The sequence below is a fragment of the Balaenoptera acutorostrata genome, chromosome 4 (genome assembly GCF_949987535.1).
Source record: "Balaenoptera acutorostrata chromosome 4, mBalAcu1.1, whole genome shotgun sequence".
Classification (NCBI taxonomy): domain Eukaryota; kingdom Metazoa; phylum Chordata; class Mammalia; order Artiodactyla; family Balaenopteridae; genus Balaenoptera; species Balaenoptera acutorostrata.
Window position 1 is genome coordinate 22326924 of NC_080067.1, and position 27651 is coordinate 22354574.

Sequence of the window (27651 nt, forward strand, 5' to 3'; positions counted from 1 at the left end):
TTTTTTTGCTGTTCCTCAGAGTTGTGGACTTAAAAACTGTTCACAAACTAAAAGTTGTGTCAACTTAAAAAAAAATGCACAATGTGAGAGTTGCGAGTTAAGTTTAATTTGGGGCAAAATGAGGACTGCAGCTCGGGAGACAGCATCCCAGATAGCTCTGAGAAACTGCTCCAAAGAGGTAGGAGGGAAGGTCTGTATATATGTGATTTTGGTGAAGGGGGAAAACATGTAATCAAGCACATATTTTTTGTAGAAGTTTTCTGCTAGTCTCATGAAAGTTACTGCTAGTCACAAGGAGCAGATGTCACCATGAAGGATTTTAGTGTTTTTCTAGATATGAGGAGATGCAAGAATTGGGCTCAGGGGCTTCCCTGGTGGCACAGTGGTAGAGAATCTGCCTGCTAATGCAGGGGACACGGGTTCAAGCCCTGGTCTGGGAAGATCCCACATGCCGAGGAGCAGCTGGGCCCGTGAGCCACAATTACTGAGCCTGCGCGTCTGGAGCCTGTGCTCCGCAACAAGAGAGGCCGCGATAGTGAGAGGCCCGCGCACCGCGATGAAGAGTGGCCCCCACTTGCCACAACTAGAGAAAGCCCTCGCACAGAAACGAAGACCCAACACAGCCATAAATAAATAAATAAATATTAAAAAAAAAAAAAGAATTGATCTCATAAAATTGGCTCCTGAAAATATCTAACATTCTGAAGACCTGTTCTGCCAGTTTTTCCCAGAGCACGGAGTTCCTAATTTCAGCTCTCCACCCTGAACTCCTTTCGGGGTGGTGTTGAAAGTCAGCAGCTGCAAATGCACAAGATTTAATCCTTGTAGAGGTAGATGGCAAGTGCCAATTGTAGTTGACATTTATTTTTTAATATTTGTTTATTTATTTGGTTGCACCAGGTCTTAGTGGTGGCAGGCGGGCTCCTTAGTTGCGGCTCGCTGGGCTCCTTAGTCGTGGCATGTGAACTCTTAGTTGTGGCATGCATGTGGGACCTAGTTCCCTGACCAGGGATCGAACCCAGGCCCCCTGCATTGGGAGCACAGAGTCTTATCCACTGTTCCACCAGGGAAGTCCCTAAACTTAGACATTCTAAAATGTACAGTTCAGTGGAATTGAATGCATTCATAATTTTATGCACCTACCATTGTCCACCTCCGTAACTTTTTTTTTAAGTGTCAATTCTATTTTTTTAATGTTTTTTAACATCTTTATTGGAGTATAATTGCTTCACAATGTTTTGCTAGTTTGTGCTGCACAACAAAGTGAATTAGCCATATGCATACATATATCCCCATATCCCCTCCTCTTGCATTCCCTCCCACCCTCCCTATCCCACCCCTCTAGGTGGTCACAAAGCACCGAAGTGATCTCCCTGTACTATGCAGCTTCTTCCCACTAGCTAGCTATTTTACATTTGGTAGTGTGTATATGTCAATGCTATTCTCTCACTTCATCCCAGCTTACCCTTCCCCCTCCCCGTGTCCTCAAGTCCATTCTCTACATCTGCATCTTTATTCCTGTCCTGCCCCTAGGTTCTTCAGAACCATTTTTTTTTAGATTCCATATATATGTGTTAGCATACTGTATTTGTTTTTCTCTTTCTGACTTACTTCACTCTGTATGACAGACTCTAGGTCCATCCACCTCACTACAAGTAACTCAGTTTCGTTTCTTTTTATGGCTAAGTAATATTCCATTGTATATATGTGCCACATCTTCTTTATCCATTCATCTGTCGATGGACACTTAGGTTGCTTCCATGTTCTGGCTGTTGTAAATAGAGCTGCAATGAACATTGTGGTACATGACTCTTTTTGAATAATGGTTTTCTCAGGGTATATACCCAATAGTGGGATTGCTGGGTCATATGGTAGTTCTATTTTTATTTTTTAAGGAACCTCCATACTGTTCTCCATAGTGGCTGTATCAATTTACATTCCCACCAACAGTGCAGGAGGGTTCCCTTTTCTGCACACCCTCTCCAGCATTTATTGTTTGTAGATTTTTTTTTTTTTAATTAATTAATTTATTTATTTTTGGCTGTGCTGGGTCTTCGGTTCGTGCGAGGGCTTTCTCCAGTTGCGGCAAGCGGGGGCCACTCTTCATCGCGGTGTGGGGACCGCTCTTCATTGCGGTGCGCGGGCCTTTCACTATCGCGGCCCCTCCCATTGCGGGGCACAGGCTCCAGACGCGCAGGCTCAGCAGCTGTGGCTCACGGGCCCAGCCACTCCGTGGCATGTGGGATCCTCCCAGACCAGGGCTCGAACCCGTGTCCCCTGCACCAGCAGGCAGACCCTCAACCACTGCGCCACCAGGGAAGCCCTGTTTGTAGATTTTTTTGTTTTGTTTTTGTTTTTGTTTTTTTGTTTTTGTTTTTGTTTTTTTAATTTTATAGCTACTTTATTTATTTATTTATTTTTATTTTTGGCTGTGTTGGGTCTTCGGTTCGTGCGAGGGCTTTCTCTAGTTGCGGCAAGTGGGGGCCACTCTTCATCGCGGTGCGGGGACCGCTCTTCATCGCGGTGCGCGGGCCTTTCACTATCGCGGGCCCTCCCGTTGCGGGGCACAGGCTCCAGACGCGCAGGCTCAGTAGTTGTGGCTCACGGGCCCAGGTGCTCCGTGGCATGTGGGATCTTCCCAGACCAGGGCTCGAACCCGTGTCCCCTGCATTAGCAGGCAGATTCTCAACCACTGCGCCACCAGGGAAGCCCTGTAGATTTTTTGATGATGGCCATTCTGACTGGTGTGAGGTGATACCTCATTGTAGTTTTGATTTGCATTTCTCTAATGATTAGTGATGTTGAGCATCCTTTCACGTGTTTGTTGGCAATCTTCTTTGGAGAAATGTCTATTTCGGTCTTCTGTGCATTTTTGGATTGGGTTTTTTGTTTTTTTTGATATTGAGCTGCCTGAGCTGCTTCTATATTTTGGAGATTAGTCCTTTGTCAGTTGCTTCATTTACAAATATTTTCTCCCATTCTGAGGGTTTTCTTTTCGTCTTGTTTATGGTTTCCTTTGCTGGGCAAAAGCTTTTAAGTTTCATTAGGTCCCATTTGTTTATTTTTGTTTTTACTTCCATTTCTGTAGGAGGTGGGTCAAAAAGGATCTTGCTGTGATTTATGTCATAGAGTGTTCTGCCTGTGTTTTCCTCTAAGAGTTTTATAGTGTCTGGCCTTAAATTTAGGTTTTTAATCCATTTTGATTTTATTTTTGTGTATGGTGTTAGGAAGTGTTCTAATTTCATTCTTTTACATGTAGCTGTCCAGTTTTCCCAGCACCACTTATTGAAGAGGCTGTCTTTTCTCCATTTTATACTCTTGCCTCCTTTATCAAAGATAAGGTGACCATATGTGCGTGGGTTTATCTCTGGGCTTTCTATCCTGTTCCATTGATCTATATTTCTGTTTTTGTGCCAGTACCATACTGTCTTGATTACTGTAGCATTGTAGTATAGTCTGAAGTCAGGGAGCCTGATTCCTCCAGCTCCGTTTTTCTTTCTCAAGATTGCTTTGGCTATTCGTGATCTTTTGTGTTTCCATATACATTGTGAAATTTTTTGTTCTAGTTCTGTGAAAAATGCCAGTGGTAGTTTGATAGGGATTGCATTGAATCTGTAGATTGCTTTGGGTAGTAGAGTCATTTTCACAATGTTGATTCTTCCAATCCAAGAACATGGTATATCTCTCCATCTGTTTGTATCATGTTTAATTTCTTTGATCAGTGTCTTATAGTTTTCTGCATACAGATTTTTTGTCTCCTTAGGTAGGTTTATTCCTGGGTATTTTATTCTTTTTGTTGCAATGGTATATAGGATTGTTTCCTTAATTTCTCTTTCAGATTTTTCATCATTAGTGTATAGGAATGCAAGAGATTTCTGTGCATTAATTTTGTGTCTTGCTACTTTACCAAATTCATTGATCAGCTCTAGTAGTTTTCTGGTAGCCTCTTTAGGATTCTCTATGTATAGTGTCATGTCATCTGCAAACAGTGACAGCTTTACTTCTTCTTTTCTGATTTGGATTCCTTTTATTTCTTTTTCTTCTCTGATTGCTGTGGCTAAAACTTCTAAAACTATGTTGAATAATAGTGGTGAGAGTGGGCACCCTTGTCTTGTTCCTGATCTTAGAGGCAATGGTTTCAGTTTTTCACCACTGAGGATGATGTTGGCTGTGGGTTTGTCTTAAATGGCCTTTATTATGTTGTGGTAGGTTCCCTCTATGCCTGCTTCTGGAGAATTTTTATCATAAGCGGGTGTTGAATTTTGTTGAAAGCTTTTTCTGAATTTATTGAGATTGTCATATGATTTTTATCCTTCAATTTGTTAATCTGGTGTATCACATTGATTGATTTGCATATATTGAAGAATCCTTGCATTCCTGGAATAAACCCCACTTGATCATGGTGTATGACCTTTTTAATGTGCTGTTGGATTCTGTTTACTAGTATTTTGTTGAGGATTTTTGCATTTATGTTCATCAGTGATATTGGCCTGTAGTTTTCTTTTCTTGTGACATCTTTGTCTGGTTTTGCTATCAGGGTGATGGTGGCCTCGTAGAATTAGTTTGGTAGTGTTCCTCCCTCTACTATATTTTGGAGGAGTTTGAGAAGTATAGGTGTTAGCTCTTCTCTAAATGTTTGACAGAATTCGCCTGTGAAGCCATCTGGTCCTGGGCTTTTGTTTGTTGGAAGATTTTTAATCACAGTTTCAATTTCAGTTCTTGTGATTGGTCTGTTTATATTTTCTATTTCTTCCTGGTTCAGTCTCAGAAGGTTGTGCATTTCTAAGACTTTGTCCATTTCTTCCAGATTGTCCATTTTATTGGCATATAGTTGCTTGTAGTAATCTCTTATGATCCTTTGTATTTCTGCAGTGTCATTTGTTACTTCACCTTTTTCATTTCTAATTCTGTTGACTTGAGTCTTCTCCCTTTTTTTCTTGATGAGTCTGGCTAATGGTTTATCAATTTTGTTTATCTTCTCAAAGAACCAGCTTTCAGTTTTATTGATCTTTACTATTGTTTCCTTCATTTCTTTTTCATTTATTTCTGATCTGATTTTTATGATTTCTTTCCTTCTGCTAACTTTGAGGGTTTTTTGTTCTTCTTTCTCTAATTGCTTTAGGTGTAAGGTTAGGTTGTTTATTTGAGATGTTTCTTGTTTCTTGAGGTAGGATTGTATTGCTATAAACTTTCTTCTTAGAACTGCTTTTGCTGCATCCCATAGATTTTGGTTCGTTGTGTTTTCATTGTCATTTGTTTCTAGGTATTTTTTGATTTCCTCTTTGATTTCTTCAGTGATCTCTTGGTTATTTAGTATTGTGTTGTTTAACCTCCATGTGTTTGTATTTTTTACAGTTTTTTTTTCCTGTAATTGATATCTAGTCTCATAGTGTTGTGGTTGGAAAAGATACCTGATACAATTTCAGTTTTCTTAAATTTACCAAGGCTTGATTTGTGACCCAAGATAGGTTTATCCTGGAGAATGTTCAATGAGCACTTGAGAAGAAAGTGTATTCTGTTGTTTTTGGATGGAATGTCCTATAAATATCAATTAAGTCTATCTTGTTTAATGTATCATTTAAAGCTTGTGTTTCCTTTTTTATTTTCATTTTGGATGATCTGTCCATTGGTGAAAGTGGGGTGTTAAAGTCCCCTACTATGACTGTGTTACTGTCAATTTCCCCTTTTATGGCTGTTAGCATTTGCCCTATGTATTGAGGTGCTCCTATGTTGGGTGCATAAATATTTATAATTGTTATATCTTCTTTTGGATTGATCTGTTGATCATTATGTAGTGTCCTTCTTTGTCTCTTGTAATAGTCTTTATTTTAAAGTCTGTTTTGTCTGATATGAGAATTGCTGCTCCAGCTTTCTTTTGATTTCCATTTGCATGGAATGTGTTTTTCCATGCCCTCACTTTCAGTCTGTATGTGTCCCTAGGTCTGAAGTGGGTCTCTTGTAGGCAGCATATCTATGGGTCTTGTTTTTGTATCCATTCAGCCAGTCTATGTCTTTTGGTTGGAGCATTTAATCCATTTATATTTAAGGTAGTTATCGATATGTATGTTCCTATTACCATTTTCTTAATTGTTTTGGGTTTGTTATTGTAGGTCTTTTCCTTCTCTTGTGTTTCCTGCCTAGAGAAGTTCCTTTAGCATTTGTTGTAAAGCTGGTTTGGTGGTGCTGAATTCTCTTACCTTTTGCTTGTCTGTAAAGGTTTTAATTTCTCTGTCGAATCTGAATGATATCCTTGCTGGGTAGAGTAATCTTGCTTGTAGGTTTTTCCCTTCCATCACTTTAAATATGTCCTGCCACTCCCTTCTTCGTTGTGGAGTTTCTGCTGAAAGATCAGCTGTTAACCTTATGGGTATTGCCTTGTATGTTATGTGTTGCTTTTCTATTGCTGCTTTTAATATTTTTTATTTGTATTCAGTTTTTGATAGTTTCATTAATATGTGTCTCGGTGTGTTTCTCTTTGGGTTTATCCTGTATGGGACTCTCTGCTTCCTGGACTCAATTGACTGTTTCCTTTCCCATGTTAGGGAAGTTTTCGACTATAATCTCTTCAAATATTTTCTCAGACCCTTTCTTTTTCTATTCTTCTTCTGGGACCGTTGTAATTCGAATGTTGGTGTGTTTAATGTTGTCCCAGAGGTCTCTGAGACTGTCCTCAATTCTTTTCATTATTCTTTCTTCATTCTGCTCCTTGGCAGTTCTTTCCACTATTGTATCTTGCAGGTCACTTATCCATTCTTCTGCCTCAGTTATTTTGCTATTGATTCCTTCTAGAGTATTATTAATTTCAGTTATTGTGTTCATCACTGTTTCTTTGCTCTTTAGTTCTTCTGGATCCTTGTTAAATGTTTCTTGTATTTTCTTCATTCTGTTCCCGAGATTTTTGAACATCTTTACTGTCATTATTTTCAATTCTTTTTCAGGTAGGTTGTCTATTTTGTCTTCATTTATTTGGGTTTTTAGGTTTTTACCTTGCTCCTTCGTCTGTAACATATTTTTTTGTTGTTTCATTTTTGTTTTTTCTTTTTGGATAGGTGGGGCGGTATTCCTGTCTTATTGGTTGTTTGGCTTGAGGCGTCCAGCTTTGGAGTTTGCAGGCAGTTGGATAGATCCGGGTCTTGGTGCTGAGATTAATACCTCCAGGAGACCTCACTCCGATTAATATTCCCTGGGGCTTGAGGTTCTCTGTTAGTCCAGCAGTTTGGACTCAGAGCTCCCACCACAGGAGCTCAGGCCCAGCCTCTGGCCTGGGAACCAAGATCCCGCAAACTGTGTGGTGTGGCAAAAAAAAAAGAAAAAAAAAAAAAAGAAAAGGAGGAGTACAATATCAAAGAATAAAAAACAAAATAAAATTAGAAAGATAAAAAATATATTAGGAAAAATAAAAATATAATTGAAACAACTGCAACAAGGTAAAATAAAATCACAACAGAAAAAAGAGAAAAAAAGTTGGGGGGCGGGGGGAATAAGCCAAAAGGAGAGAACAGTAACAAAGTATGAAGAATAAAATAAAATTAGAAAATAAAAAGTTTATTAGGAAAAATAAAAATATTAATGAATCAACAACAGTGAATCAACAAGGTAAAACAGAACCCCAATCTAAAAGAGGAAAAAAGAAAAAAAAAGCCTTGGCTCTGGGGGCGGAGTTTAGGAGGGGTGGAACATAGGCAGGGGCGGGGTTTAGGGTGGGGCAGGACCTAGGCCCGTGGGGGGGGGTGACACCTGAGCATGGGGCGGGGCCTTTGCTTAGGACCCTGTCGCTGGGGGTTCCTCCCATCCCCTTAGGTGTCTGTGGTCCCCCACCGGTGCCTAGTAGGTGCCCTAGTTGTGCAGAGACATGAATTCTGCGTCCTCCTAGTCTGCCATCTTGACTCCCCCCTCTGCTGAGTTCTTTCTTGCTTCAGTTTCTGACATATTCATTGCCCCTGGGCCATTGGGTGGGCTGGTTCCTGACTGGCGTGCACGCTCTGTGCTGGTGGTAGCCTGGAATTCCGCACCTGGAGAAACTTTTCAGCCAGCGGGGCAGCCGGAGGGAGGTGGACAGGGGCCATCTCCATAACTTTTTGTTTTGCAAAAACTGAAACTCTATACCCATTAAACAATCACCCCCCATTATCCCCTCTGCCAGCCCCTGGTAACCACCATTCTACTTTGTCTGTATTATTTTGACTAAATAACTTAAGTAAAATCGTACAGTGTTTGTCTTTTTGTGACTGCCTTATTATTTCACTTAGCACAATGTCCTCAAGTTTCATCTATGTTGTAACCTGTGACTGGATTTCCTTCCTTTTTAAGGATGAATAATATTCCGCTGTATAGATATACCACATTTTGTTTGTCCATTTATCTATTGATGGCCATTTGGATTGATTCCACATTTCACCTATTGTGAGTAATGCTGCTATGAATGTGGGTGTACAAGTTATCTCTTTGAGACCCTGTTTTCCATTCTTTTTGGTATATCCCCAGAAGTAGAATTTCTGGATCATTTGGTAATTCTATTTAAAATTTTTTGAGGAACCACCATGCTGTTTTTCACAGCGGCTGTACCATTTTACATTCTTACCAATAGTGCACAAGGGTTCCACTTTCTCCACATCCTCACCAACACCACTTGTTTTCTGTTTTTTTGATAGTAGTCATCCTAATGTGTGTGATGTGGTATCTCATTCTAGTTTTGATTTGCATTTTCCTAATGCAAGTGATTTTGAGCTGGAGGGGGAGGAGCTTGCAGCAGTGGGGTGAGGTGCAACAACAATGGCTGCCTAACTTCCTAGCTTCACCTCTGATCAGAATCAACAACCGGCTGTCAGAGCATAGATTTCCGATATTTGGAGGGCAGGGTCCTTTTTGTCTGCCTCTGTGTAAGCCACTCCAGGAACACATGCACGGCTGCATGCCTCATGGCTGGGGGTAGGGGGTGGGTAGGGGTAGCTGCTACTGTGCTACCAGTTGAAATTGATTGAAATTAACCGCGATTTGCCCTCCAAATCTTCCTGTGGATGATAAGCCTTCAGTAGGCTTAACAGAGTTCCAAAAAGTTACATCAGAGAGATTCTGCCAGTGTAATTTTTGTCCAGGTGGGGAGACAGATTCCTGGTGCTTCCCATTCTACCATCTTCTCAGAATCCTCTCTGTGGATGCCTTTTTGTGCTGTCCTGAGCTATGTCCTGTGAATTATAGAAATTGGTCTCAGACCCAGGGCAGGGCTAAAAGTGGACATACTTCTCTTAAGCTGATGGGGTTCAGGGAAGGATAGAAGCTGGGGGATGGGCAAGGAGTCATTGGGCTCTTATCTTGCCTGGGTCTTCCAGCCCCCTGGGAAACCTTGTTTTTCCTAGAAGGTGGCCTGAGGCTTGGCTCTTCACAACACCTTTGTCCCTATGGAACCTTTTTGCCTTCTGCCACCTCCCTATTGCCCATCTGCCCTGTGTAGGGGTGGGCAGACATTGAAGACTGAGTAAAATAGCACCTGTCTCTTAGCCTTGGCTTGTAACTGTTGGGCATCCTCTGTGGAGGGTGTGAAGGGGCTGCAAGTAGAGGTCATGGATCCAGGGTAAGTGTTGGCCCTGTATATTCCACCTAAGGTTTTCATTGATTCTTCCAGCCAGTTTTGTACAGACAGGGGTCCTGGCCTGAGGTGTGTTTAGAGCTGGGGTGAGAGTGGTAGGATTCTCTCTGAGCTCATGTCCTGGTGGAGCTTTGGGGGAACTACTGCCCTGCCAAGGAGAGAAGAGGTTACTTGCCCCAGAAAGTAATATGCCAACCATCCCACCAGTTATGGGGAAAAGTTGCATATACAATTCTGGAAGAAACTGTACAGATTAGGCCTCTTGTCTCTAGGATAGAATTTCTGTGAATAAAAGCCAAATGTGTTTTTATTGTTGCCTCTGTCTTTCTGCAGGTAATGCCTTGAACACCTCTGTAACCAGATGCCTTTGCCTTTCTCTTTTGGCAGAGGAATGTCACAGCATCTGGAGTCATCCCTCAGATTTCTCTGATCATGGGCCCATGTGCTGGTGGGGCTGTCTACTCCCCGGCCCTAACAGACTTCACGTTCATGGTAAAGGTAAGAAAGAAGGACCTGGTTCTCCTGCCCTTTGAGAGTTGTGCAGTACCTCACCTGAAATAACAATAATTCCTGACCCAGATCTGGGTTGTTATCTGCAGGCTTATTGGATTTCAATGCAGTGCTGATAAGGTCTTGGTGGAGAGAAGGTTTTGGCATGAAGACTGTAGCTTGTGTGGGTTCAGTGGCAGAATGTGCTTGTCTCCTTCATTGGTGGGTGATTTTACTTGTTGATCTGAATTGCAAATGATTTTCAGGTAATCAAAGGTCCTATCCTCTACTCAGACAGATGATCGTTTACTGAATCCTATTCAGAAAGTTTCTCATGGAAAGCTTTTCTGTAAACTGCTTCACTAGGAGGTTGTTTCTTATGTCCCACCTTTATTTCTTCAGCTGTTTGCCATTTTATTACATTTTGTCTGTGATGGTAATGGTAAATCTGATCTCCAACTTCACTGTAAAGAGGTACATATCTTTATTACATGATTTATATGAAATGATATTTTAAAATGATTTTTAAAAGAAGCCTATTTGAAATCATACATGGGTAATTACCTTTAACCTGATACTTAAAAAAAAAATCAGTCTTTTCCTCTTAAATATTTTTAACCATAATGAGCAATAAATGTCAAGACAAATTAGGGGGCAAAAAGGAAAGAGAGTCATCCAGTATGAAAACAGTGTAAATAGAGGAAGCGTGAATAGGAAACGCTTTTCTGTTTGGCAGTAGGAATTAAAGTTTAGCAAAGTGCTTACCCCTTGACTCAACTATTCTTTCTTGGTGACAGATTAAAAGCAACCTAAATGTTCAATGTTCAGTTTAGGGTGGACTTTAAAAATTAAGATGACCACATCTCTTATTTCCTGAGCAAAGCAGGATTCCTTGAACTTTGCCCACTAAATCTATATATGCCATACCTATGTGGTGCTACCCCAGTTGTCTTCCTACCTGGCAGGAATGGAGGTGTGGGATCAATTTCTCTGGCTAAGGCCATTCTTTCCTCCTCTCCCTACATACATGCTGGAAAATTCTAAACTGCTTTCTCTTATTTTTTTTTTAAATTATTCATTTTTTTTTTGGCTGTGTTGGGTCTTCATTGCTGCGCGTGGGCTTTCTCTAGTTGAGACGAGTGGGGGCTACTCTTCATTGCAGTGTGCTGGCTTCTCACTGCGGTGGCTTCTCGTTGCGGAGCATGGGCTCTAGGCGCGTGGGCTTCAGTAGTTGTGGCATGTGGGCTCAGTAGTTGTGGCTTGCAGACTCTAGAGCACAGTCTCAGTAGTTGTGGTGCATGGGCTTAGTTGCTCCGCGGAGTGTGGGATCTACCTGGACCAGGGCTCGAACCCGTGTTCCCTGCATTGGCAGGCGGATTCTTAACCACTGCACCACCAGGGAAGCCCTGCTTTGTCTTATTTTTAAAACATTTTTTCCCAGTTTTATTGAGATATAATTGACATATAACATTGTTTAAGTTTAAGGTGTACATTTTAAAAATTATTAATTTATTAATTTATTTATTTTTGGCTGCGTTGGGTCTTCATTGCTGTGCGCAGGCTTTCTCTAGTTGAGGTGAGCAGGGGCTACTCTTCGTTGCAGTGCATGGGCTTCTCATTGCCGTGGCTTCTCTTGTTGCGGAGCACAGGCTCTAGGCGCGCAGGCTTCAGTAGCTGTGGCTCGAAGGCTCTAGAGCGCAGGCTCAGTAGTTGTGGCGCACGGGCTTAGTTGCTCTGCTGCATGTGGGATCTTCCCGGACCAGGGCTCGAACCCGTGTCTCCTGCATTGGCAGGCAGATTCTTAACCACTGTGCCACCAGGGAAGCCCCCTTAAGGTGTACGTGTTGATTTGATACTTACATATTGTAAAATGATTACCCCCATAGTGCTCTCATAATTACCATTTCTTTTTTGTGGTGATTAACGTTTAAGATCTACTGTCTTAGCAGTTTTCAGGTATGTGATACAGTACTGTTAACTATAATCTCCATGTTGTACATTAGATCCCCAGAACTTCTTCATCTTATAACTGGAAGTTTGTATCTTTTGACCAACATCTCCCCTCACTCCAACACTGCCCCTGCTCTTAGTAACCACTATTCTTTTTCTGTGAGTTCAGCTGTTTTAGGTTCCACATATAAGTGAGATCATACAGTATTTCTCTTCCTCTGTCTGACTTATTTTACTTAGCATACGCTAAGTGAAATGCCCTAAAGATCCATTCATGTCACGAATGGCAGGATTTCCTTCTTTCTTATGGCTGAATAATATTTCTCTGTTTTTGTCTGTGTGTATGTATGTGTCACTTTTTTTTATTGATATGGATATCCAGTGGATAATTCTGTGTGTATATGTGTATTTGTATGTATGTCACATTTTTTTTTAATCCATTCATCCATTGATGGACACTTAGGTTGTTTCCATATCTTGGCTACTGTGAATAATGCTGCAGTGAAATGGGAATGCAGTCATCTGTTTGAGGTCCTGATTTTATTTCCTTTGGATATATACCCAGAAGTGGGATTGCTGGATCATTTGGTAGTTCTATTTTTAGTTTCCTGAGGAACCTCCATACTGTTTTCTATAGTGGCTGTATCAATTTATATTCCTACCAAGAGTGCACAAGTGTTCCCTTTTCTCCAGAACTTTACTAGCACTTGTTATTTCTTGTCATTTTGATAATAGCCATTCTAAGAGGTGTGAGGCTAAAACCTCATTGTGGTTTTGATTTGCATTTCCCTGATGATGAATGATGTTGAGCATCTTTTCATTAGCCATTTGTATGTTTTCTGTGGAAAAATGTCTATTCAGATCCTCTACCCATTTTTTTAAAAAAATAATGTGAGTTGTTTTTTTTTTAAAATTATTTATTTATTTATTTATTTATTTTTGGCTGTGTTGGGTCTTCGTTTCTGTGCGAGGGCTTTCTCCAGTTGCGGCGAGCAGGGGCCACTCTTCATCGCGGTGCGCGGGTCTCTTACTGTCGCGGCCTCTCTTGTTGCGGAGCACAGGCTCCAGACGCGCAGGCTCAGTAGTTGTGGCTCACGGGCCTAGTTGCTCCATGGCATGTGGGATCTTCCCAGACCAGGGCTTGAACCCGTGTCCCCTGCATCAGCAGGCAGATTCTCAGCCACTGCGCCACCAAGGAAGCCCCTCTACCCATTTTTTAATCAAAAAAATTTTTTTTTTGCTGTTAAGTTTTACGAGTTCTCTATCTATTTTGGATATTAATCCCTTATCAGATATATGATTTGCAAATATTTTCTCCTATTCGGTAGGTTGCCTTTTCATTTTGTTGATTGTTGCTTTTGCTGTGTAGAAACATTTTAGTTTGCACTGGTCCCACTTATTAATTTTTGTTTCTATTGTGTTTGCTTTTGGTGTCATCCATAAAATTATTGCCAAGAGCAGTGTCAGGGAGTGTTTCTCCTATGTTTTTTTCTAGGAGTTTTACGGAGTCGGGTCTTTAAGTCTTTAATCTATTTTGAGTTAATTTTTGTGAGTGGTGTAGGATATGTGTCCAGTTTCATCTTCTGCATGTGGTTATCCAGTTTTCCCACCATCATTTATTGAAGAGACTATCTTTTCCCCATTTAGTGTTCTTGGCTCCCTTGTCAAGTATTCGTTGATTGTATACGTGAGAGTTTGTTTCTGGTCTCTTGATTCTGTTCCATTGGTCTGTGTTTCTTTTTATGTGACACCATACTTCTGTAGAAAAATGACATTGGAATTTTGATAGGAGTTGCATTGAATCTATAGATGGCTTTGGGTAGTACAGACATTTTAACAATATTTTTATAAACATGGGGTTTTTTTCCCACTTACTTGTGTCATCTTTGGTGTTTTTCATCAAAGTCCTATAATTTTCAGTGTTTAGATCTTTCACCTCCTTGGTTAAATTTATACATAGGTATTTTGTAATGTTTGATGCTATCGTGAATGGGCAGGTGTTACTTCTTTTTCAGATATTTTCTATATAGTGTATATTTTGTACATAGTGTATAGGAATACAACTGATGTCTGTATGTTGACTTTTTGTACGCTGTATCTTTTAATCCTGTGTTTTCATCCTAAGCAATCCCATCCTCCACTTGCAGAACTTTAATTAATACCTGCATATTGGCACCACCTCCTCTTTCTTGTCCTCCGCAACTAATCATTAAGCCTTAACCATTCTACATCTTAACTATTCCATGTGCTTAATGAGAGTACAATAAAAATGCTAACAGATTCTTTCTTAAAGGTCTAGACAAGTTCATATTAACAAGAAAACTACAATGTAAGAGTAGACATTCCATGAAGGAAGTGCAATGAAGGGCTAGCCCTGCCAGGTGAGAAAATATGTTATAAAGCTAAAATAACTAAAACTATTTGTTCAATTTGTAAATAAATAGACCAGGGAACAGAACAGAATTGAGAAACAGAACAGAATTGACAGATAGATCTAAATATATTTAGACATTTAATTTATGATGGAAAGGATATTGTTCTATTCAGGGTCACTGATAATGCACTTTCTTGTATCAAAGACACCAACGATTTCTATATCATTAAATCCAATTGACATTTCTCAGTCCTATCTTACTTGACCTTCCAGCAGCATTTGACCTATGTCATCACTTCTTCCTCTTTGAAACATCAGGGCACTATACTCCCTTGGTTTTCTCCTAGCAATTCTCTCATTCCCTTGGTGATCTTATCCTACCTCAAGACTTTAAATATCCATCTATGTATATGCTGACAACTCTCAAACCTATTTCTTCAGGATGGAACGGTCTCCTGAACTCCAGGATTAAACATTCAGTTGCCTATCAAATTTCCATTTGGACTTTAATGGGTTTCTCAAAATTGATAGGTTTTGATCTCTAATGAGCGCCTCCCAAAGTGCTCTCTTATAGCCTTCCCCATCTCAATAAATGGCAAGACCAGCCTTCCAGTGGCTCAGGTCAAAAACATTGACTCATTTTTCTGTAACATTCCGAGTTCAATCAGTCTAAAATCATATTTGCTCTATTTTAGGACATAATCTAAAATATAATAAAATTCCTATGTACTTCTTATTACTTAGATTCAAGCACCTCACCTGGATTATTGCATAATCCTTCTAACTGGTCTTCCTGCTTCTGTCTCTGCCTCCTCTCCCAGTTAATTAAAAAATTTTAAACAATTTAAAATTTCTAATGTAATACATACTCAGGGAAGTACATAAAATACATGAAGTTTAGCAATTATTATAAAGTACAGATCCATGTAAATGATACCCAGATCAAGAAATGGCCCTCCAGGAGCCTGCCCCCATTACCCTCGTAATCAGTATTGTCTCCTTCCATCCTGCCTAGAAATATTTGTCTCAACTTTTATGGTAATTTTAAAAGTTGCTTTGCTCTACAGTTTAAAATTTTAATTATGCCTCACTAAACAATGGGGTTAATGCTGCCTATTTTGACCTTTAATGTAAAGTGAAACATATAATATGCATTCTTTTGTGCGTGACTGTGATGCATGTTTATAAGATTTATCCATGTTCTTTGTAAATGTAGTTCATTTTAATAGCTGTGTAGTATATTATCTTAAGATCCTCATTCTTTCTACTGTTGATGGATATTTGTGTTTCAAGATTTTTGTCATTGCAGATGATTCTGATATAAGCATTCTTATACATGTATCTTGGCACATACATATTTCAGTTTCTCAAGGTGGGGCAATGTTAGGTCATGGGATATACATGTCTTCAGCTTTTCTATGTAATGCCTGTTTGCTGAAGAAGTTGCAGCAATTTACACTTCTACTAGCAGTGTGTGAGAATTTCACTTGTTCTACATCCGTGCCAGCACTTTTATTGACATAATTTAATTATGCCAGTTTGCATGTGGTGTGATCTCTCATTTTTTTTTTCTGTTTTGTTTTTAATTTTAATTTTATTTATTTTTGGCCGCATTGGGTCTTTGTTGCTGCGTGCAGGCTTTCTCTAGTAGCGGTCAGCGGGGGCTACTCTTTGTTGCACTGCGTGGGCTTCTCACTGCGGTAGCTTCTCTTGTTGCGGAGCATGGGCTCTAAGCACGCAGGCTTCAGTAGTTGTAGCTTGTGGGCTCAGTAGTTGAGGTGCGCAGGCTCAGTCATTGTGACGCACTGGCTTAGTTGCTCCGCAGCACGTGGGATCTTCCTGGACCAGGGCTCAAACCCGTGTCTTCTGCATTGGCAGGCGGATTCTTAACCACTGCACCACCAGGGAAGCCCTCTCATTGTTTTAATCTGCATTTCCATGACTAATGAGGTTGAACACCTTTTCATATGTTTCTTTTTTCTTTTTTTCTTTCTTTTTTTTTTTTTTTGATTGTGCTGCGCAGCTTGCGGGATCTTAGCTCCCTGACCAGGGATTGAACCTGGGCCTCAGCAGTGAAAGCGCTGAGTCCTAACCATTGGATCACCAGGGAATTCCCTCATGTTTCTTTCATGGCATGGCCGTTCATCTATTTTACCCATTTTTAAAAAGAGGTTTTTGTTTTTTTCTTACTGATTTTTAGCAGTTCTTTGTATATTCTGGATGTAAGTTCTTTATCAATTATATATATTGCACCTGTCTTCTCCCACTCTGTGACTTCAGTTTTTTTCTTCTCAATGCTATCCTTTGAGCAGAATTTTTAAAAAATCTTTTTATCTTGAAATTTCAAATTTACAGAATTCTTAACTGTTTGAGAGTGGGTTATATATATCATGTCCCTTTACCTTTTTAATGCTTCAGTATATAATTCTTTTTTTAAAATTAATTAATTAATTAATTAGGCTGTGCCAGGTCTTAGTTGCGGCACGCAGGATCTTCATTGCTGCTTGTGGGATCTTTGCTGTGGCATGCTGGATCTTTAGTTGTGGCATGCAAACTCTTAGTTGTGGCATGCGAACTCTTAGTTGCAGCATGTGGGATCTAGTCCCCTGACCAGGGATCGAACCTGGGCCCCCTGCATTGTGAGTGTGGAGTCTTAGCCACTGGGCCGCTAGGGAAGTCCCCAGTATATAATTAAGAACTAGGATGTTTTCTTACATAACCAGTTGTTAAATTCCAGAAGTTTAACACTGATACAGTACGTTTTAAAAAAAATTGTAGAATATACATAAGAAATGGTTAAGTGGTAAGATTTAAGTTACAGTTCTGTTTGTGCAACCATCATCACCAGTCATCTCCAGAACTTTTTCATCTACCCCAGTTGAAACTCTGTACTCATTAAACATTAGTTCTCCATTCCCTACCCCCAGGCCCTTTCTGTTGCGGAATTTGTGGACTCATACAATATTTGTCCATTTGTGACTGGCTTATTTCACTTAGCATAATGTCTTCAAGGTTCATCCATATGGTACCATGTTTCAGAACTGCCTTCCTTTTTTAGACTGATTAATATACCTTTGTATGTAATACTACATTTTGTTTATTCATTCATCTGCCAATGAACACTTGAGTTGTTTCCACCTTTTGGCTACTGTGAATAATGCTGTAATAAAAGTTGGTGTACATGTATCTGTTTGAATCCCTGTTTTCAGTTCTTTTGGGCATACACCTAGGAGTGGACTTACTGGGTATTATGGTAATTCTGTTTAATATTTTGAAGAAACATCAGACTGTTTTCCACAGTGGCTGCACCATTTTCCATTCCCACCAGCAATGCACAAAGGGTTCCAATTTCTCTACATCCTTGCCAGCATTTGTTTTCTGTTTTGATAATAGTTATCCTAATGTGTGTGAAGTAGTATCTCACTGTGGTTTTCATTTATATTTTCCAAATGATTAGTGATGTTGAGCCTCTTTTCATATTATTTGCCATTGATGTATCTTTTTTGGAGACATGTCTATGCAAGTCTTCTGTTCATTTTTTGATTGGATCATTTTATTGTTGTTGTTGAGTTGTAGGAGTTCTTCATATATTCTGATATTAACCCCTTAACAGATCATGATTTGAAAATATTTTCTCCCATTCTGTGGGCTGCCTTTTCGTTCTGTTAGTGTTCTTTGCACAGAAGATTTTAATTTTGATGAAGTCCAGTTTGTCTACTTTTGTAATCTCTGCTATTATTATCATACCCAAGAAATCTTGCCAAATCCAGTGTCACGAGACTTTCCCTGTATGTTTCCTTTTAAGTTTTGTAGTTTTAGCTCTTATGTTTAGTTCTCTGATCCATTTTGAGTTAATTTTTGTATATGATGTAACATAAGGTCCAACTTCATGGTTTTGCACGTGGATATCCAATTTTCCTAGCACTATTTTTTTTCTTTTCCATTATAGTTTATTACAGGTTATTGAATATAGTTCCCTGTGCTATACAGTAGGTCATTGTTGTCCTATTTTATATATAGTAGTGTGTATCTGTCAATCCCAAACTCCTAATTTATTCCTCTCTCCACCCCTTCCTCTTTGATAACCATAAGTTTGTTTTCTATGTCTGGAAGTCTGTTTCTGTTTTGTAAATAAGTTCATTTGTATCATATTTTAGATTCCATATATAAGTGATATCATATGATATTTGTCTTTCTCTTTCTGACTTGGTTCCATAGTATGATAATCTCTAGGTCCATCCATGTTGCTGCAAATGGCATTATTTCATTCTTTTTTATGGCTGAGTAGTATTCCATTGTATATATATACCACATCTTTATCCATTCATCTGTTGATGGACATTTAGGTTGGTTCCATGTCTTGGCTATTGTAAATAGTGCTATAAATATGAATACTGAGGTGCACCTATCTTTTTTGAATTAGAGTTTTCTCTGGATATATGCGCAGGAGTGGGATCTGGCACCATTTCTTGAGAAGACTGTTCTATCTCCATTGAATGGTCTAAGTATCATTGTTGAAAACCATTTGACCAGGCATGGAAGGGTTTACTTCTGGGCTCTCTGTTCTGTTCCATTGGTCTATATGCCTGTCTTTATGCCAGTACCGCACTGTTTTGATTTCTGTAGCTTTTTAGTAGGTTTTGAAGTCAGGAAGTGTGAGACCTCCAACCTTGTTCTGTTTCAGAATTGTTTTGGCTGTACACAGAGTCCCTTGAGATTCCACATCAACTTTAGGATGGATTTTTGTATTTCTGCAAAAATGTCATTGAGATTTTGATAGGGAGGATGTTGAATCTGTACATTGCTTTTGGTAGTTTTTACATCTTAACAGTATTGAGTCTTTCAATCCATAAATAGAAGATATCTTTTCCATTCTGTCTTATTTAATTTCTTTCAGAAATGTTTTATAATTTTCACTGTACAAGTTTTTTTTGCCTTTTTGGCTAAGTTATACCTAAGTACTTTATCCTTTTAGAAACTATTGTAAATGAAATTGCTTTTGTAACTTCCTTTTCAGACTGGTCATTGTTAGCGTACAGAAATGCAACTGATTTTGGTGTGTTAATTTTGTATCCTGGGGCTTCCCTGGTGGCGCAGTGGTTGAGAATCTGCCTGCTAATGCAGGAGACACAGGTTCGAGCCCTGGTCTGGGAAGATCCCACATGCCGCAGAGCAACTAGGCCCGTGAGCCACAACTACTGAGCCTGCGCGTCTGGAGCCTGTGCTCCGCAACAAGAGAGGCCACGACAGTGAAAGGCCCGTGCACCGCGATGAAGAGCAGCCCCCACTTGCCACAACTAGAGAAAGCCCTCGAACAGAAATGAAGACCCAACACAACCATAAATAAATAAATTTAAAAATAAAAAATAAAAATATAAAGGCAGAAAAAAAATTTAAAAAAATAATTTTGTATCCTGCAACTTAATTTGTTTATTCTAACTTTGTGTGTGTGTGGCATCTTTGGGGTTATCTACATATAAAATCCATGTCATCTGCAAACAGATAATTTTACTTCTTCCTTTCTGATTTGGGTGCCTTTTTCTTTTTCTTGACTAATTGCTCTGGCTAGGATTTCCAATACTGTGTTGAATGGAAGTGGAGAAAGCGGGCATCCTTGCCTTGTCCCTGATCTTAGAGGAAAAGCTTCCAGTCTTTAACCATTGAGTATAATGTTAGCTGTGGGTTTTTCATATGTGGCCTTAATCATGTTGAAGGAGTTTCTTTCTAGTTTTCTGAGTATGTTTATCATGAAAGAATATTGAATTTTGTCATGCTTTTACTGCATTGAGATGATAATGTAATTTTTTTCCCTTTGTTCTTTTAATGTGGTGTATTGATATTGGTGTGTTCAACCATCCTTGCATTTCAGGAAAGAATTCCTCTTGGTCTTGGTGTATAATTCCTTATAAACTGTTGATTTAGATCTGCTAGTATTTTGTTGAGCATTTCTGCATCAATATTTATATGGGATATTGATGTGTACTTTTCTTGTAGTGTCTTTGTCTGGCTTTGGTATTAAGGTAATGCTGGGTCTCAGAATGAATTAGGAGGTATTTCCTTCTCTTTAATTTTTTGGGAAGAGCTTGAGAAGGATTGGTGTTTAATCTTTCTTAAAATGTTTGGTAGAATTCACTGGTGAAGCCATTTGGTCTTGGGCTTTTCTTTGGGAGGTTTTTGATTACTGATTCAATCTCCTTACTAGTTACAGGTCTATTCAGATTTTCTATTTTTTCATGATTCAGTCTTGGTGGTAGGTTGTGTGTTTCTAGGAATTTGTCCATATCATCCAGGTTATCCAATTTGTTGTATAGAATTGTTCATAGTACTCCTATAATCTTTTTATTTCTGTGGAATTGGTAGTGATGTCCCCACTTTCATTTCTGATCTTAGTAATTTGAGTCTATTTTTTCTTAGTCCATCTAGCTAAATATTTGTCAATTTTATTGAGCTTTTTGAGGAACCAAGTTCTGGTTTTACTGCTTTTTTTTTCTCCCTCTATTTTTCATTTATCTTGGCTCTAATCTTTATTTTCTTTCTTTTGCTAACTTTGGGTTTAGTTCTTTTTCTTTTCTTTTCTTTTCTTTTTTTTTTTAGTTCCTTAAGGTGTAAAGTTAGGTTGAGAAGTTACTTTCTTTGTTTTTTTTTTTTTTTGCTTGTTGATTTTTTTGGCTGCATTGGGTCTTTGTTGCTACGAACAGGCTTTCTCTAGTTGCGGTGAGCACGGGCTACTCTTCGTTGCGGTGCGTGGGCTTCTCATTTTGGTGGCTTCTCTTGTTGTAGAACATGGGCTTTAGGCACACAGGGTTCAGAAGTTGTGGCACATAGGCTCGGTAGTTGTGGCTCGCAGGCTCAGTAGTTGTGGTGCATGGGCTTAGTTGCTCGGCGGCATGTGGGATCTTCCCAGACCAGGGCTCGAACTCATGTCCCCTGCATTGGCAGGTGGATTCTTAACCACTGAGCCACGAGGGAAGCCCTGAGAACTTACTTCCTTAGTGTGTTTAACAGCTTTAATTCCCCTCTTAGCACTGTTTTTGCTGCATCTCGTAAGTTTTTGTACATTTTCATTTCTCAATATTTTCTAATTTCCCTTGATTTCATCTTTGGTCCATTGGCTGTTTTAAGAGTGTGATGTTTGGGACTTCCCTGGTGGTGCAGTGGTTAAGAATCCGCCTGCCAGTGCAGGGGACACGTGTTCGAGCCCTGGTCCGGGAAGATCCCACATGCTGCGGAGCAACTAAGCCTGTGCACCGCAGCTACTGAGCCTGGGCTCTAGAGCCTGCGAGCCACAACTACTGAGCCTGTGCGCCACAGCAACTGAAGCCCACGTGCCTAGAGCCCATGCTCTGCAATAAGAGAAGCCACCGCAATGAGGAGCCCGCACACCGCAACAAAGAGTAGCCCCCGCTCGCCGCAGGTAGAGAAAGCCCGTGCGCAGCAAGGAAGACCCAACGCAGCCAAAAATAAATTTATTTAAAAAAAAGTGTGATGAAAAAAAAAAAGTGTGATGTTTAATTTCCACATATTTGTAAGTTTCCAGTTTTTCTTGTTTCTAGTTTCATTCCATTGCGATCAAACAAGATAGTTTGTATGATTTCAATCTTTTTAAATTTATTAAGACTTGTTTCACATATGCCTAACATGTAGTCTATCCGATATAATACTGTTGTCTACTCTACCATCTAGATTCCAGTTTGGTCACTTGTCCCCAAAATGTCCTTAATGGCATTTTCTTTCTCCAGTACAGGATCCATTTCAGGATCACATATTGCATTTAGTTGTCATGTTGCATTAATTTCCTTTACTCTGTGACAATTCCTCAGACTCTTTGTCATGACATTTTGAAGGCTACAGAATGAATTATTTCATAGATTGTTGCTCAATTTGGGTTTATCTGGTACTTCCTCACGATCAGATTCAGATTAGGTATCCCAGCCTGTCTACTACATTAGTGATGTTGTATCCTGCTCAAATGATCACATCTGGAGGCAAGTGATGGCCATCTGCCTTTCATTGGTGACATTAATTTGATCATTGTTGAGGTGTTGTCTGGTTTCTCCACTGTGTAGTTACTGTTTTTTCTTTGTAACTGATACTCACTGGGGAGATGCTTTGAGACCATACAAGTATGCTGTTCCACATTATACTTTTTTTCCTTGATTTAGTATCTATTGATGATTCTTGTCCAAACCAATCTTTACAAGATGGTTATTTTCCAGCTCCACCACTTGCTTCATATCAGTTGGTGATCTACTCTAAGGACGAGCCCTGCTTTTCTTGGGCATTTGTGTATTTCATTGACTTAATATGGGTTCATGGATTTCCTATTTTACTCTGTGGTTTATATTCCATTACAGTACTATCATTATTTTGATGCTCAAATTATCCTTCCTTTAGCCAGTGGGAGTCCCTGTAAGCTGGCTTCTGTGCTCTTTTGATAGGAGAACCAATGTCATATGTATACTTTATGGGTAGTGTGTTTTAGTTCTTGAACTTTTTCCTACCCTGAAGTCACGAAGATACTTTCTATTTTCTAAAAGTTTTATTATTTTGCCTTTTATGTTTGCATCTAAAGTTGGAGTTGATTTTTACACATAGTATGAAATAGAGGCTAGTTTGATTTTAAAAAAAATTTTTTTCCAGTATAGACACCTAGTTGACCTAGAGCCTTTTATTGAAAAGAACAATCTTTCCTGCTCTGTGATGTCATTTATATTGTGAATCAAGCGTCCATATATCGAGTGTTTCACTGAGCTTTCTTGGTCTGTTTGCTTATCTCTGTGCCAGTCAGTACCATACTATCAATTACAATTGCTTTATGACAAATGCTGATACCTGGTACAGCAAGTTGTCCTTCCGTATTTTCTTTAAGTGGTATGGATATGGGATATTCTTGACCCTTTGCATTTCCACAATTTTTTTTTTTACAACTTTGAGATATAACTGACATACGGTGTAACTGCATACACTTTTAAGTTGTGCAATTAGAGCTTTGATGCGTGTATACAACCATGAAGCCATGACCACAATTCAGATAATGAACATAACCATCACTTCCCAAAGTTTCCTCATGTATTGTTGTAATTCTTTCTTTCCTACCTCCCAGCCCTGTCTTTAGGTAGCTGTTCATCTGCTTTTTTTTTTAATTAAAAAAATTTTTTTAAATTTTATTTATTTATTTTTGGCTGTGTTGGGTCTTCTTTGCTGCACGCGGGCTTTCTCTTGCTCTGGCGAGCGGAGGCTTCTGTAGTTGCGGCGAGCGGGGGCTACTCTTCGTTGTGGTGCGCGAGCTTCTCATTGCAGTGGCTTCTCTTGCTGCGGAGCACGGGCTCTAGGCGCATGGGCTTCGGTAGTTGCACAACATGGGCTCAGTAGTTGTGGTGCACGGGCTTTGTTGCTCCGCGGCATGTGGGATCTTCCTGGACCAGGGATCGAACCCGTGTCCCCTGCATTGGCAGGCGGATTCTTAACCACTGTGCCACCAGGGAAGCCCTCATCTGCTTTTTATCACACAGGATTAATTTGCATTTTCTAGAATGTTATATAAACAGAACCATACAAAATGACATTTTGTATATGTACAAAATATATACAAAAAGTATGTACTCTTTTTTTTTTTTTTGACGGGGCTGGTTTCTTTCACTTAGGATAATTATTTTGAGATTCACTTGTTGATGGAATTGGGCTGTTTCTAGTTTTTTTGTTTTTGGCTATGTTAGGTCTTTGTTGCTGCGTGCACGCTTTCTCTAGTTGCAGTGAGTGGGGACTACTCTTTGTTGTAGCACGTGGTCTTCTCATTGTGGTGGCTTCTCTTGCTGCAGAGCACAGGCTCCAGGCACGTGGGCTTCAGTAGTTGCAGCATTCGGGCTCAGTAGCTGTGGCATGCAGGCTCTAGAGTATAGGCTCAGTAGTTGTGGTGCACAGGCTTAGTTGCTCAGGCATGTGGGATCTTCCCGGACCAGGGATTGAACACGTGTCCCCCGCATTGGCAGGCAGATTCTTAACCACTGCGCCACCAGGGAAGTCTCTGTTTGTAGTTTTTGATTGTTACAAGTAATGCTCTTATGAACATTTGTTTGAGTCTTTGTGTGGAGTGTGGAAGATAGACCTCTCTAGCTAGGCCATTCTAGCAAGATTCCAAACCAAGGAGCCATAAAATAAAGACTGATACAACACAGATAATAGTCTAAGGACTAATGTCCTTAGTATATAAAAACAACTATCTAGTAGGAGAATGGGCAAAGAACATGAACAATGAGCTGACAGAGATGATTGTAGTAAGATAATTATTGCAGCATTGCTTGTTGTAAGTAAAACACTGGCAACAGTCTAAAGGACCATCAGTAGGTGACAGTTAAGTAAGTTGTGATACATATCCTACTATACTGATACGGAATAATCTTCAAGAAGTTTGAGAACAGTGTGTGTAGGACAATGTGCTAGAGAGAAAATAAGAGGGGAAAAGTATGTAAATGCTCATGTGCATGGATGTCAGAGAAACTGACAGTGGTCGCCTTTGGGGATGGAAATTAGAGGGCTGGAAATAAGGGCTTGCATGTAGACTTACTTTCTACTGTATCTCCTATTCTGATTAAATTTTTTACAATATGTCTTTATCATCTTTAAGTTAGAAACTAAAAATTAAAGCCTGTCACTCTCTCAAAGCACCAAACATTGATTATCATTGTCTCCAGATGGCTTCACTTAAAGTGACTGATTAATTTTAGGCAAGCTGCACACTATCACAGTGCCTCAGTTTCCTGATCTGTAAATGGGGTGATAATAGTACCTAGGCTTTAATGACACAATCCCATGAAATGCTTAGAAAAATTCTTGGTGTGCAGCAAGCTCTGAATAAGGGTCACCTGTTAGGGTGTTCTACAGATGAATGATTGGTAGCCACACTGCAGGCCATTTTGCTGGGAGAGAACCAGGCAACGAAGGTTTTTTGATAGACAGTGAGGCAGGGAAAACGTGGGTCTTTAGTTTGGATACGCATCTGTGAGCTGCGTCCTAACCTGGTTTTGCCACCACGTCACTATCTTCTCTGCGTTTGTCATCTCGGCTGTGTGAACTCTATGGCCCCATTGAGTTCTGGTGCTCTGAGATTGAACTTTCTGGAATTCTCTGGTTTCAGGACACCTCCTACTTGTTCATCACTGGCCCTGATGTTGTGAAGTCTGTCACCAATGAGGACGTTACCCAGGAGGGGCTCGGGGGCGCCAGGACCCACACCACCATGTCAGGTCAGAGGCCTCGAAGCTTACTTACTGTTGTCAGCCACTGAGAAGAGGAATTGCTAGAAGTGATAGTCTGTTACAGATACCACTTCACTGACAGAATTTCTTTGAATAGACTGTAGTGTCATGTATTGTCTACAGGTATAGTAATAAAGGTGGATTTATATCTCAAATTTGTTCAATTAAATTACAGGCTACTACTAATGCTTTCATAGTCTTTCAAATTTTTGAGCTAACTAGAATGATGGTTATAAGAATTATGATTCATAAAAGTATGTGTGCTGTGGAAAAAGTAGCACAGGGTAAAGGGGGTTGGGATTGTTGCAGTTTTAATGAGGGTGGTAAGCACAGGCCTCACTGGGCAATAGATCTGAGCAGATTTGAAGGAGTGTATTGCGTGGATACCTAGGGGAGAAGCATCGCAGGCAGAGGCTTCTGAGGAAGGAGAGGGGCTGGTGTGCTCGGTGAGTGGCAAGGAGGGTGGTTGGATTAGACACATGGCATGATCTGACTTTAAAAGCTCCGTTGGGCTGCCTGGTAGAGAAGAGACTCTGGGGGCAGCGGTAGAAGCAGGGAGTCTGGTGGGGTGAACCTGAGAGGGAGTTTCCTGCCCCACTTTCTCTATCATGTCTATGGCCCTGTTTGGCTCTTCTGTGATTTCAGAGTGTTCTTGAGGAATGATGGCTTGATTCCTTACCAGGGCCACGTGGTTCCCCTTCTTTCCTCCTTTGTTCTGCCATTGCTGAGTACCATGACATGTGCCAGCTGTTTTCCTTTTTATTTTTTATTGTCCAGCTTTCTTGAGTGTTAATGGACATATAACCAGGCATTATTCCAGTTGCTGGGCTGCAGTGATAAGACAGGCCTGGCCTCTACCCCGTTGGAGCTGATACTCTCGGGGAGATGTAAGGCAGTAAACAGGGAAATAGGTGCTGCAGGGAAAAGTGTGCCGAGAATTCCCACCTGGTCCAGGGATGGAGAGTGAGGGGTGTGGGGAAAGTTGTGCTCTGGAGAGGGGCAGGGAAAGCCTCGGCAAGTAGGCGACACTAGGCCAAAGACCTGGATGATGAAAGGAGTGACCCTTGCAGAGAGAACAGGCTGCGTGGACTGAGGGTCCGCCTGAAGGTGTGTGGTGTGGTACCATCCTCAGTGGAGGGGCGGCTGCAGACACACCCTAGAGGGGGCAGGTGGGCATGAAGCTGCGTCTCTGGGCTGACAGGCGCCCTGGCCCATTATATACTCCCTGTTTTCTCAGGCGTGGCCCACAGAGCTTTTGAAAACGACGTTGACGCCTTGTGTAATCTCCGGGAGTTCTTCAACTACTTGCCTCTCAGCAATCAGGACCCGGCCCCCATCCGTGAGTGCCATGATCCCAGGTGAGTTGCAGGCCTGAGCTCTTTCTCTCGTTTTGCAGGTTGGCTTGTCCTCTGGCCCCTGTGCCCTGGCGGGACCTCCAGGGTCTGCCCTGGTGGGCAGCTTGGAGTAGACTGTGCAGTGGAGTCAGGTGTAGGCATGGTGGTGGCATGTCTGGGTATAGGAGCCATGAAGGATTTTATTTACTGATTTAAAAAGAAATTAAAAAAAAATTTTCTGGCCACGCTGTGTGGCATGCAGGATCTTAGTTCCTCCACCAGGGATCAAATCCATGCCCCCTGCAGTGGAAGCTCAGACAGAGTCTTAACCACTGGACTGCCAGGGAAATCCCAAGAGATTTTATTTTTATTCACGTTTTTCCTCTCTGTAATATCTGACAAGTAGCTTGGGAGTAAAAAGTGGCCAAAAAAAATATTATTTCTGAGTCTTTGTCCAGAATTGAGAGAGATTTTTTTTTTTGGTCTTAACATGAAATAAATCACTGTGAAATGATTCAGACAGCATGCCCTTTAGGAAATGTGCTGTGCACGCCTGCTTGTGGCCAGAAGCTGGGGCATTCCTGGGGAAGGGTGTGTTGCTGACCACCTAGTGAAGACCTTCTTTCCTTCTTGCTATTTCGGCCACTGCTTGATGTGGGGGGC

At 40.5% G+C, this 27651-nt stretch overlaps 1 protein-coding gene across 2 annotated transcripts in view; it reads left to right on the plus strand.

The window, feature by feature from the left end:
• The window catches only part of PCCB (propionyl-CoA carboxylase subunit beta), an 85585-nt gene that overhangs the window by 13173 nt on the left and 44761 nt on the right, over positions 1–27651 (plus strand). Inside the window, exons 6-8 of one of the 2 annotated variants that reach the window (XM_007170359.3) lie at positions 9974–10084; positions 25534–25642; positions 26892–27012. In XM_007170359.3, the coding sequence (XP_007170421.1) occupies positions 9974–10084; positions 25534–25642; positions 26892–27012 (341 nt within the window). The remainder of the gene's footprint in view (positions 1–9973; positions 10085–25533; positions 25643–26891; positions 27013–27651) is intronic. The other variant, XM_057545019.1, reaches the window with a different exon arrangement.